At 40.2% G+C, this 12,934-nt stretch overlaps 1 protein-coding gene across 4 annotated transcripts; it reads right to left on the bottom strand.

The window, feature by feature from the left end:
- Positions 1-164: 164 nt before the first annotated feature.
- Positions 165-11,113, bottom strand: LOC104450771. Of its 4 annotated transcripts, none has more exons than XR_726740.3 (10): positions 10,773-11,111; positions 10,503-10,627; positions 7,774-7,981; positions 7,175-7,697; positions 6,834-7,085; positions 6,495-6,686; positions 6,334-6,408; positions 3,724-6,252; positions 895-1,249; positions 165-546 (listed from the first exon to the last, which is right to left on the bottom strand). XR_726740.3 is itself a non-coding variant. In XM_010065461.3 (9 exons), exons 1-9 carry the CDS (start codon positions 10,958-10,960, stop codon positions 950-952), a joined length of 4,392 nt encoding a protein of 1,463 aa, XP_010063763.2. In that variant the 5' UTR covers positions 10,961-11,111; the 3' UTR covers positions 730-949. The 4 variants fall into 4 exon arrangements, 2 of the variants coding, with proteins under 2 accessions (XP_010063763.2, XP_039171792.1); XR_726741.3 differs by having other exon boundaries at positions 165-537; XM_010065461.3 differs by lacking the exon at positions 165-546 and having other exon boundaries at positions 730-1,249.
- Between the last annotated feature and the right edge of the window lie 1,821 nt (positions 11,114-12,934).

Here is a 12,934-nt window from a genome sequence, read left to right as displayed (position 1 = left end):
TTTTTTTTTTGTTAGCCTACTCTATGTCTATTCTAAATTCACTCTCAGACTTTGCCCTACCTCTTTGCAGGGCGTAGAAGTCGAAACCCACTCCCGAAATTTATTCATCCCCACCCCCATCTCCTGAGAAAATAAGGATTTGAATCTCTCACCTCCCTTTTCCATGTTGGAAGGGCGGCCACTGGGACGAATCCCAGTGGTTATAAGAGAATACATATTTGTGTGGTGTTACGTTATGTATGAGAATTATTATAAGATACATTAAGATACGACGCATTTAAGCACGACGGATCAATTCATAGAAACCCACTGTTCAGAATTTCGCCCCTCCAAGGTTGGTTTTAGTTTTACCTTCAAAATTGACAGCAATGCCATGGATACATCCCTCCCTCCATCTTTCTGAGCAGAAGAGGCTAGGGGCTTGTGTTCTTTTTTGGGCTATGTTGCTCACATTCTTTATAGTGGGTCGATATTCCCCTTCTCCAGCCCTTCATTTAAAAGCGCCCTCAAGATGCAATTATAAGACCTTGCCCAGTTCTGTTGTTCCTAGTAAAATGGTATTTCATAGTCTGCCGTTAGTAAAAGGTCAATCACAGAGACATACACGTACAATGACTGAAGGAGGCCCCCACTACCCTGATTAGCATCATATGGGGAAGAACCAGAACTTGCTAACACACACACACACACACACACACACACAAAGAGGTAAGACCACAGAAAAGAAAGGAATGCCAATCAACTTCAACTTTTGCTCTGCTCTCATCAAGTTCAAAACCTCCGGGAACCGCCTTGTAAGACTGGTACTACAATTTCAACCATGCATTAATTCATGGGTTCACTACAGCACGTGTACGCAAGATATCCAAGAGACAGTCCGTTTCTGTATGATACCTGTTAAGATGCACGTGTTTCATGGAAGCATCACAAAATGCAAATTCAGGTCAAGTCAAGATATCCACAGGGAGTGCATGACATGCAGCTGGCTGAACTCAGTGGACTTCAAGGACATTTTATAAAGTTCTTTGAGCTTCACGGCATCTCCAGGCTTGCTGGGTATTGAAACTGCATGCGAGGGAGACTTGCTGCTACTTGCAGCAAGTGTTGACGCCAGCATATTCTTCAAAAGCATCTGAAACTGGCTCCAAAATTTGGCATGTATTTCAGGGTGACTGGCCTTCAGAGCATCTGAGGCTGTTTCAGATATTTGACGGCCATCTAGTAGCCGAGACACAGATGCTTCCAGCATCTGAGACAAGCATAATCAATCTGGATCAGTTGCAAACTTACCTTTTGTGTGAAAATTGAAACAAACTGGAGGATTGTAGTCACAAGTTGAGGTGAATAAAATCTCTGGAAATACCAAGGAGTTGAATTTAACAATTTTTAACCAATTTGACAATCATAGCTGGTTGAGAAGTCAGATCATACTAACAAGTACAGAAAAATGAATCATGGTGTAATTGTAGTTCAAGCTATCCACTCCTTTCAAGTATAAAATCTGTGGCTAACACTGTTTTCACAGCGTATTGAAAATCAGTGGACAAATTTCGACACATTATAAGAAGAACCAAGAGTGCCTTTAATATAGTCGCTGCAGACAAGAAACTTTAGCTGTTATTGATCCTAATTTCTTTAATGTCACAGACATGATTGCCAATCCCTCAATTGTCTTCACTCCTCACATTATGTACTGAACGCACCCAATTAAATATTGTTTTCTACTAAGCAAAAGCACCATACTGAGTCCTAAGTCAAGCTCAATGAAAACAAAAGAATCAATTTGACATCATAACAACAAATCTGCACAAGCTTTTATGCAGTGTAAATCTCTAGGATATTGTGTTCATTGTTCAAATACAAACACCACACCAAGGTTGATTGCACAAAAAGCAAGAGAAGCAAGGAGTGATGAATTACGCATGTTAAGTGATCTAAAGAAAATGGTGATTGAGTACATTCCCTAAGGCTTGGCTTAGTGTGCATTTTTTCTACATAATAATCTAAGATCTAAACTGAGAGTAGTAACAAAGATAAATGATGCGATTGTGAATGAGATACAGAACAACAGAGATGAATCACTAATCCAACTGAATAAACCATTGCATAACACATGAACCGAAAGAAATAGTGATTTGGTGCATCATAATCACTTGATGTACAGTACATTGTTCAACTCAAATATCTATGACCTAAACTGAGATTAATAACAAGAACAAACAATGGAATTTGATTGTGATATTAAACACCAGAGTAGTTTCAAATGAAAAACCCCTTCTGTATGTCAGTAAAAAGACTAAGGGAAGCAAAGAAAAACTGATCATGTTTTTCCAATCCAGAATGATGCAACAGTGTAGATTCATATACAATACAAGAAAAATAATGATGAGCCTCATAAAAATGCTCCCAATACTAATAAATGCATGTTTCACATACTTCATACGTACATGAGGTTTGTTAGGCCCGGGTCGCAGGATTATACGATCCTCTGATCCAAAATGCATCAAAGAATCCTGATTGTATTAAAAAACGCTTGCTGTCAGGATCATGGTGGGATCACGATCCCACAGCCGATCATAGTGATTTAAACTTCACTTGGAATTGATGTTCCAGCCACAAGAAAGAGAAAATTGGGCCACATTTCTCCCAGACAAGACCCACTGTCTCCTTAAGCCTACTTTTAGGTCCATATGAAAGACTACGGCATGGGGAATTGACAGAGATCCCTACTGGTGAGGCTAAGCTCTGAAGAAGCACAAAGCAGAGGAGAAGATCTTCAGCTATGGATTGACTTTTGTTCAGGAAACACCATCTTCTACTTCAGCATGTCGACTAAACCCCATATTCTCTTGCCTTTTCTTTCTCTTTCTTCTTTTCTTTTTCTCTTTCTTCATGCCACAATCAGCTGTTGTTAATCAACCCACTTGATCAAAACATCTGTCAGCTTTAATTTTTCTTTTTCGATATTCTCACATTGAACTGTACCAGTCATGCCAACCATATTTAGCTATTTTTCTCTTTTCTCCTTCCTAATACCCTTGCTTCTATTGTACTTTTTTGGGTGCTATCTCAATTTGGTGAGGAAAGTTCTTATTTGTTCAATTTCACTTTCAGATTGGTTTCCTATTTTCATTATATGGTCTACGTGCCTGTAAACTATCAATACTGATAATGAGTTTTTGAAATTATGCATTCTAGTAGTTTGTAAACTATCAATACTGATAAATGAATTTTTGAAATTATGTGTTCTAGTAGTTTTTTTCATATCATGATGTTAGTGATATTTGGTAATTGCATCTGTAGAACTCATGTGTTTCTAACATGGTTACTATACACTATATGCTCAGATACTCTTTTCTGCTTGAAAAAGTGCTAGAATTGAAACCTGACCTTCTCTATGGCATATATTCAGCTTCATTTTTCTCTTTTGGAGTTAATATGCATCTTATTGTGTATGACAAGGACAAAATTGCACAATTTAAGTCTCAATTTTGTAAAAAAGAGTGATCTTATGATCCCTGATCCAATCCTATGATCCAATTTTCGGAGATCTCAGGACAATCCCCCTTAGGATCCATGCTCAAGTATGTATCAAAACAGAAGTATATGTATTCATGATCAAGGAAAAACAAAGTGATCTGACTAAAAAGATGACCACAGATAGCATCATATGGTAGCAAAACAGATTGACAAGCTGTGAAACAAATATTTCCAAAGACATACCGCATTTGAGTGCAATGAACTTGAGAGGGTCGATGAAAGATCTGATCTCTCCATCATTATGGTGAGGTACATGGCTGGATGGGTCTGGGGACCATAAAAATCAGTTGCTTTCTGCCAGTTCCGCTCAGCCAATGAAGCATACTGTTTCACTCGCTGGAGAATGCTATTCTCACCTTTAGAGAATCCTTTCTTATGAATTGAATTTTGAAATTTCAAGCAGCAGTCTCTCTGGTAGCAAGCAAGCTGGAAATATGCATATGCAGCCTCCTGTTTACGCACCTCACCCAACGATTCATACACAGACAACGCCTCTCTAATGGCCTCATTTGCTGTGATTTCGTGCTTTCTCAAGATCAAATCTTTAGGTCTTCTAGGACTATAACTAGAGCCAGCAAGTGAAATTTCCTCCAAGGCTGCAGTTTCATACACGTCAGCAGTTGTGTCTTCTCCAGCCAAAAACATACCGAGCCTCAGATAAGTGTGGGCATACTGTGTATACACCTCATTTTTCAAGCTTTCAGAAATAGAATCTTCATGTTCCTCCACAACCCTGAGCTCTGACTTTGCTGCCCCATAAAATTTAAGAGCTTCGCAATATTCATGCTTTGCAGTTACCAATGCCTGCTTGTATGAATCATGAAAAGCTGGAAGCGATTTAAGATGTCCAATTTTAGCAACCATCTCTTCAGCTAATGCCCGTCTTCCATGACCCAGATTGCAATTAATTAGTATGATGTTGGTATGGTCAGAGACATCTCTAAATGCATTTATAGCATCAGCAAAAGCAACCTCAGCTTCACTCAACTCTTTCCTCTCCAGCATGTTTCTACCTATTTCATTGCAAACCCATCCTTTCTTTTTCATAATAGATTGAAGTTCCACTGAGCTAGCCGGAACTCCACCTAATGCATTTCTAGCTTTTTCATAGCAGCTTAGAGCAGATAAAAGATTGCTGTCTGTTTCTCCAGCTGCAGCACCCACGATATATCCAAATATTCCACCCGTTTTCTTTATAGGTACTTCTTTCCAAGATGAGCCTGTTTCAGAAGCCACTTCAGATGCAACAGCATGCTTTTCGGAAGAATCTTCACCGTTATTAGAAACAGTAGCAACTGAAGAATCCAAATCCACAGTGCCTCTAGCTATATTAAAAGTTTCTGATACAGGGCCAGTATTTTTCTTTTTCCGCCTACCCTTGTCCACATTCTGGAGAGTGCTTTCATTTTCAGTGTCTACAAAATTTGAAAAAGAGCTTCGCCTACCATGCGACTTTCTTCCCGATCTTCTGCAATGAGCCATCATATGTGAATCTCCAGTGCTACTGCTTGCGCTGCTACCACTGCTAGCCCTATCACTTTGACAGCTGCAATTCACCAGGGAGCACAAACTGCAGTTCTGCTTAAGTTGTCCCAACTTCTTCTTGAGCCTTTTGACTTCCTTCACAACCTCAGATGACATTCTCAGCTCTTTCATGGTCCGTTTCTCAGCTGTTTGAATTGAAACCTCTTTGCCCTTTATCATGTGGAACTCAACATATATATCTCCAACCAAAGTCCAAGCCTTGGCCCAAAAGAGGTAAGTGAAGGAGAATTGCTCAGAAGTAAAATGATCATCGTCTGTGGTGGATATAAGATTTTCACCAGCATCAAACTTTGATTTTGTCCTTCCATTTTTGTCATTAAGCATCGACAAGGATGTTGAACAACTAACAATTGAGGAAACAAATCTTGTATCTTTAAGATGTTGGGGCATTGACCCATAGACTGAACAAGCTAATTCTACAACCTTCAATGCTTGAAGCAACTCACCTTCCTCTTTATAAGCTTGTGCAAGTGCCAAGTAAGATTCTCCAAGTAACAGAATAAGTTTCCACAGCTTATGATCCAATTTTGATGTAGGCAGCCAATCACGAATATCACAAACTTCAATACAATCAGCATCACCACATGCACAAACAGAGAAGTTCGTAGGCAAGGGAGCTCCATCAGCAGCTCCACTGCCACAGTCAACCAGCTCTGCCTCGTCACTTTGCAATTGGCGCATTCCTCTCAGTGACTTAATAGCTTGAGAAACATGATGTATTGCAGCCAGCTTGAAGGAGATAGGATCTGCAACAGTTTGAATTACTTGTGTAGATACAGGGGACACTTGGCAGATTGCAAAGTGATCACCGCATCCAGAACTAGAGACACCTCCTTCTGAAACTGTCTTCTCAGTGTCAGATGATGTCACCAATTTTCCAGAAGCAGATGTACTAGCCTCTAAAGACATATTCAATGATGCTTCTGATGCTAAATTTTGAAGTTCCTTTTGTACTTCACTAGGCTTTTCTTCTAAAACAAAAGAGGGCTTATCGTCCTGGACAAAAGAGTCAGAAATGCTTCTTAAAAAATTCCGAGATTCTTCTTCAACATCCATAACTGTAACTTCACATTCTTCTGGGACAGATTCAGATGCCAAATCAACATCCTCATCATCATTGTTCAAAATAAGTCTGGCATATTGTTCATGAGCAAGAGCGCGTACAACCTAATATAATAAAAAAACACAAAAAAGTGAATACAAATTGTACTCCAATAATGGAATTAAAAACAAATTAATGACTCATACAAGCTGATCTGGCTCATCCAGTAATTCCAAGCACTTCCTAATGAAGCTTGCACATTTTGCCTTATCTTTTGGAGTCTGCAGCAAAATCATACATTTTCATCAATATATTGTAGCTAATAGGGCAAAACAGAAAAGTTTCTAAGGAGCAACAAAGTTCTGACCACTGATAAGGAAAGTCTATGAGCAATGCGGTAAAGCAGAGTGCCCAGTGAGAACAAAGAGTCGCTTCTTCCTCTATGCATTGGTGAAGGCAAAGAGCTTGAGCTATCATCGCTATTGTCAGAAGAGTGATTCTTAGGGATAACAGCAAGATCAAAAAGTTGAATTACATCTTCGCCAGCACCTTTGTACAGCTGTGATGGACCATGTCAGAAAAAAAGAAGAAAAATTCAACACCAGCAAGGTTCGCAAGAAACTTTTTAAAATACTGGTTCACTTTAAGCAACTTACCCAGCGCAAGAATATATAATAAAAAAGAAATATAGATAATAAAAACTTACCCAGTATGACCCAGGATCTTGCTTGCAGTTCTCTTGAAGGAACCTCAATACAGAAAGGCCATTTTGCTGGACAACATGAGGGTTAAAAGCAGGAGTGCCATCCTCAGAGATGCCTTTCAATAGAAAGATGTCTTCTGTCTTAAGAAGCTCATAGCCCTGAACCACTCCATTCTGATGATAACAAATAGCCAATTCCGGCACACTAGCCATGATATTATCAAGCCAGGCTTCAAGCCAAGTCAATGGAGTGACCTGCACAAACACAGAAATAGTGTAAAAATGTGGTTATGATTAAAGTGGAAAAAAGAAAGAGAAGAAAACAGACGATTCATTAGATTAACCTGTCTTGTAATGTCCCACAGATGCAGACTCACAGCAAGATATTTTTCATTACTAAAGAGAAGCAAGTCACTGCCCAGAAGCATACGGAAATTGTGAAATTGCCAAAACAAGACCCTCAAAAATCCATCATTCACAGCTCTTCTATGCCTGTCAGACTCTTGCACCGCATGTCGGTTCTTTTCACTAACTTGTGTCGTCTTTTTGACAGGATCGCGCCTTTTATTCCTCTTGGACTTACTTTCCCATATGAAACCACTCTGTTTTATTTGTGGATACTCTGAGCTTTGTCTTGATTGCTCTTTGTCAGCAATGTCATCATGCAGACCAAAAATGTTGGAAGTATCTATCCCAGGAAGAACAGAAGAATCCAATTGGTCCTTTGATGATGCAGCATTATATGTTGGACAATCACAAGCCTCCATTCTAACTGAATGCATGGCAAAATTAAGAAATAATGCCTGTTCTGCACATTGTGATTGACTATGCCTTTTAATCAACTTCTCTCCCTCTTCCACATCAGGCCTGTGTCATATCAGAAACATAAGATTAGAAATCTAAAAGCAATGTTGAGCCAAAGACAGTCAGTTCTCGCACAGACCCCATGTTGAGAACAAGAGTTTGCCCGATACGATGGACAGCAATGGACAAACGAGCTTTTGAATAAGGCATCTTAAATATCTGCTTCAATATATCTGCAGGAGCGATCACATCGATCTCATCACCATATTCTACCAAGCCAGATACAGCAAGCGCTTCACATTTCCTACTAAAGTTTGATGTGATGGCACTGTCTTCCCAAGGTAAATCTGTCAATAAGAATGACACAGAAGCATCTTCAGACATGGAGCTTCAAGATGAAAACAACAGAAGGAAAGAATTATCTAATCAAGTTCAACTAAAGGATCAGGCTTTGTAACTAACAACTGGACAACATCAAGTATTAAATGTTAAAATGCAGCCACCAGACAACTACGCTCTGAAAGGACAAAATAACCACATGATACACTGATCAATTCCATGAACCCGCCTTTTGATGGTTCTTGAAATGCAAATCTTTGTATTTATGAAAATTCACTTTCGTGCGAACCAAGTTACAAGTTCAGCTCTTTCCTAACCTAAAGTTTGGGAAGAGCTTCATGCACTCTGTCTTTGTGAGGCCCACTTTTTGACAATTTTCTGTTATAAGTGGCAGTCCAAAACCATCATTTAACTGGATTTTTTTTATCTCCACCTTCTTAATGGTTCATTATTTATTTTCTTCTGATGATCAACCATTCATGCATTCAAAAAAGTAGTAAATGATCTTTCGTATAATAGACAATAAGACCAGAAGTTATGAACTTTTTGTAAGGAATCAAACAAGTCCTAACCATTTCGTAAAGTCACAACAAGGTCCTTAGTGTCACCAATTATTCTCACATGGCAAAAAGGTGTCATTGCAAAAAGCTCTAGATCTGAATTGAATCCTTGGAGAAGAGTTTGAATTTTCCATTGCAATATTCCCATGCATAAGAAAAGCACGTTGACCAGAGATGAAAAGATGTAGTTGGGCTGCTTATTTTAGGTACACAAGAGACTGTACATCACTCAATAAATTCCCTGCTCATTTTCTTACGTGCTATTTGACATCAATTGTACTCTCCACACCTTTGGGATGCATATTTCTATATTCTTTTTTTCCATTAAGTGAAGGGTTTTTAACAAGTTATTAGCTTTCATTTGGAATAAAAGTATCGCTAACTTTTTTGGTTGCTAGAAATGTAATCAAAAAGACACCAAGGGGGTGTGAACCATCAACATAAAGAGATCAAAGCCCAAAAATAAGCTCTTTCACCAGCAACAGAAACTGCAGTGCCTGTTGAAGCACTTTCATACAATACCAAAAGTACACAGTTTTGATCTAAAGGATAAGAATACTTTCCATTGAAAGGCCTTTTGTCCTCTTTTTTAAATCAAAACTAACAAATATGCGCTAACATGCAAAAATGATGACTTTCAGTTATTAATAGGACTCATATACTGTACCAAGCCCAAATAACTTGCTACGATAATCATATTATGGCCCAATCCATCTCCGTGCACAAACAGTTGACCAAGTATGCCACATCCAAAGGTTGTGTAGAAAGATGTGAGCAACATGTCCCCTTCTTCCTAGCATGAAAGCGTCGATCACCTCCACCTCTTAGGTTTTCTCAAACAAAGGAATTTACTTTTCTTAAGACATTCCTTTTTCCAAATCGTATCCCAATTAAGTCTCTTGTTCCCATTACTGATGAAAAATATTCTGCAAGATCTACAATATTATTATAATGATCACACCATATAAGCCATAGGCCATGAACAGCCTCCTCTGCTTTGCCTGCTAAGATAACTCTGATATATTTCTCTGCAAAAGTTAGAGAAGGGTTCCAATTCCCAGTCTAGGGCTCGCTTGGAGAGATAAATGGATGCAGACATCTTATCATTATAAAGCACGTATGCTACCACAGCCTCTTTGCTCCCAGCAACACAAAATTAAGGAATCAATTCTTTAGAGGTTCATTGCAACACCGCATGTCATGATCAACAGTCTTTCCCTCCCATTCTTAACTTAAGTGTCAACTGATTTGAAGTCCCCCCAACCAACTCCAATCCTTCTCAAAAACTGCCACTCAGTGCCTCCTTTGCTGTTTGAAATTTATCCTTCTCCTTCAAGGCCAAATACTACTATCTACTTTCACCAAACATCATTGTGTTCAGTATTAAAACACCAAATCCACTTCCCACCAAAGCTTCATTCTTCAAAGGAGTAAAGACTTGCCATAAACGCCATAGAGTATTAGATTATTCGATCGAGTTCTAGCTAACTAAACAAAACCTCTGGTTTTCCAAATCATAACACCAAAATCTGCAATGTATGGACCTTAATCTTCTGAGCAGAGAATTACAAGAATACTAATAAAAATCATGATGAGAGAGCCACAATAAGCACAACGAAGATTTGATACTTTCTATGCAAACCCTACGACTGCTCTAATAACCCCCAAGGCCGCAGTCTAAATGAATGTTGCACCCACACAGGACAGCTCAATCCATATAATCATCAAATAATTTCACAATCTGCTGCCTCGATCATCGTGTACTGACAGACAGCCGTTCAGAAGAATCATTTAGACGTACAAAGCTGCGAATTCTCTGAAAATCATACAACGCATGGAGGACTTCCTGGATGCCAAACGCTAATCAATCCATCCAGAAGTACAATCACGACAACACTACGAAAACAACATCAACTACTTATTTACATGCGCATCATATTCCAGCATTCAACGCAATCCCAAAAATTACCTCCAGCGGCCATCCTCGACAACAGTGCACCGGTGGGGAGCAACTTCTCGGAAGAATTCGGAGCGACGGGAGGCCTCTTGAGGTCGGTCTCCGTCGGAAGCATCTGATACCGCGGAGCGCTCACCCTGAACCAAGCAAATCCAGGAATCATCAGCCAACAAAAAACCGACAGCGTCCCGAGTTCCAAACGAAGGAGGCGATCGTGCCAGACGAACGAGTTCGCGAACGCATTTTAGGGGATGAACGAGGGGAGGGAAAAGAAGCGAATACGTTTGGCGAGAGGGGACGAGGGCGGAGTCGAAGGCGTGACGAAAGGCATTGTCGGTGAGGACGGGGATGGAGCCGCAGAGGAAGCCGACGGGCTTGGGGTTGACGATCTCCAGCTTGCCCACGCACTGGAGCTCCCTCGAGCCTTCGCACGGCGGCGGCGACGGCGGCGGCGACGGCGATCTCTCCATCCTCTGTATGAACTCCGCCTCTGGGTCGCGAAGGTAACGACGCGTCAAGCCTTCGAAGGGATTGGGTCTTCAGCTACGTCATCCATTGTAGAGCTGCTCGCGTCGTCTTCATGGAGCTCGCCAGAATGAACCAGAATAGTCTCTCATCTCTCTCTCTCTCTCTCTCTCTCTCTCGAAAGCGTGACGACTTAATTCAAAGAGTTTAAAAAATCATTAAATCCCTGGGAAAATGACGTCAATAATCGCTGAATTTTTGCTCCGTCCGTGAATTTTAAATTTTCTCAATATGATCCCCCACACTTATTTTAATTTACTCGGTGTAATCCTAAACTTTTAATGCGCATGTAAATTTTATGCGTAAACTTGAACTAATGAAAAAATAATATTATAATTAAATAATAGATTGAATGTTTATCAAATGTCTTGGAACCACATTGAATAAGTTAAAAGTTTATGGACAATATTATAAATTGAGTTAAAATTTACGGATTACATTAATCAAATTAAAAGTTTGGACCTAGACTTAGAACCGGGGAAGGAGAGTAAGTTTTGCGGTATGCATCCCACATGGGCGAACAACCCCGTTCAAGCCCCAGGGACAGCCTTTTAGCAGGAAACAACTCACCCTTTAGTTGAGCTAGAGACACTCGGGAGTGCTAGGATGGAGACGTTTCTAACCTACCCAAGCTGCATTTCTTGAAAGATCCTACCATTTGGAGAAGAAGATGGAATTTAGAAAGCCATGGAGAGATTTTCACAAAGCACACACTTTACTTGGGGACTCTGCCCAAAACATTACACCCTCCTTGCCTTATATAGGCAATAAGAGGTCACAAGGACACAAAGGGACCTAGCTCACGAGTCCGGGAACAAACAGGGGCACCGAAAGGGAATTATTCGCACACTATGAACGAATCGCATCGTGAAGCAGTACATTCCTAGCCTAGTGCTACGGTAAAAGTGAACAGGTGATTTGCTACGGTGAAATTGTACGGACTCAACGGTCTCGTCCGTCACGAGCATTGTAGCTACACACTGAGTCATCCGAGCTGTCTTCTAGGAGATGTGCCTCGTACTTATGTTCAAGGGCTTCAAGGTCTTCTGGTGAGAGGATTTGGTCCAATCTTTGTGATGAGGATGCTTGTTCATGAGCCCAATGTGATGCTTCTTCTTCAGCCCAGTTTGTATTTTCCTCTTCTTGAAGGTCAGGAATTCTTGGCTGAGGCCAATTGGATGGCTCTGCATAGAAGGATGTGTCCATGCTTTGGAATTGTTCGTAGGGATCCTGGGACGAGAGGTCCTCCAAAGCGTGCATAGGGGTCTGGTGGATTGGACGATGACATCTTCGCTTGTCATTTCGGGCTCTTGGGACGACGAGGCTTGTCGTATTGTCCGAGTGCTTCCTTAGCTTCGGTGCTAGGTCATAATGATCCCACGTAGTGGGTGCATTATTCCAAATATTTTCGGGAATGGTCTTGTTTTCTTGGCACAGGATTCTTTGGAGTTCTCGATATTCGTTTTCACGAGTCGAACGGATCTAGGATAAGATCCGTAAATCCGAGCTTCTCGATTTTGTTCAAGTTAGGTTTATAGGATGTGGTTCCTATTTCCAGTGGTGCATTGAGAATACTTCCATTATTTCTGCAAAAATTCCAAGGACGTCGAAAAAACAGGATGGTATGGACTTTAGGGTTTGGCGTCATCGATCTTAGTTCTTTTTCTAAGTCTTGTTTCCAACATGTAGGGGGATAGAACCAATTTAGAAATTCTAAAAGATTTCTATCACATTCCTTTTCAATGTTTCTTTCGAGCAAAAATATCATTGTGAGGTTAGCAATGAATCTTCGGTTGGGATTTCAAAAGCTATTAGATACTTATTGGTTAAGTACCATAATAACGTTTTGAGCTTTCGGGAAAATCATCTTCCTTCTAGATAAGAGGATGAATGAATGGATAATTCATATTTAACCCAAA

This window comes from Eucalyptus grandis, chromosome 6 (genome assembly GCF_016545825.1).
Source record: "Eucalyptus grandis isolate ANBG69807.140 chromosome 6, ASM1654582v1, whole genome shotgun sequence".
Lineage (NCBI taxonomy): Eukaryota > Viridiplantae > Streptophyta > Magnoliopsida > Myrtales > Myrtaceae > Eucalyptus > Eucalyptus grandis.
This window is presented reverse-complemented; position numbering and strand designations above follow the sequence as displayed.

Bases quoted from the DNA above. Each gene is read 5' to 3' on its own strand.
- LOC104450771 (XM_010065461.3), bottom strand. From the start codon at position 10,960: ATGGAGAGATCGCCGTCGCCGCCGCCGTCGCCGCCGCCGTGCGAAGGC. The intron at 7,086-7,174 runs GTTAATCTAATG...GTGTTTGTGCAG, and splicing joins TGTGGGACATTACAAGACAG to GTCACTCCATTGACTTGGCT. The intron at 1,250-3,723 runs GTATGTCTTTGG...TGCTTGTCTCAG, and splicing joins GTTCATTGCACTCAAATGCG to ATGCTGGAAGCATCTGTGTC.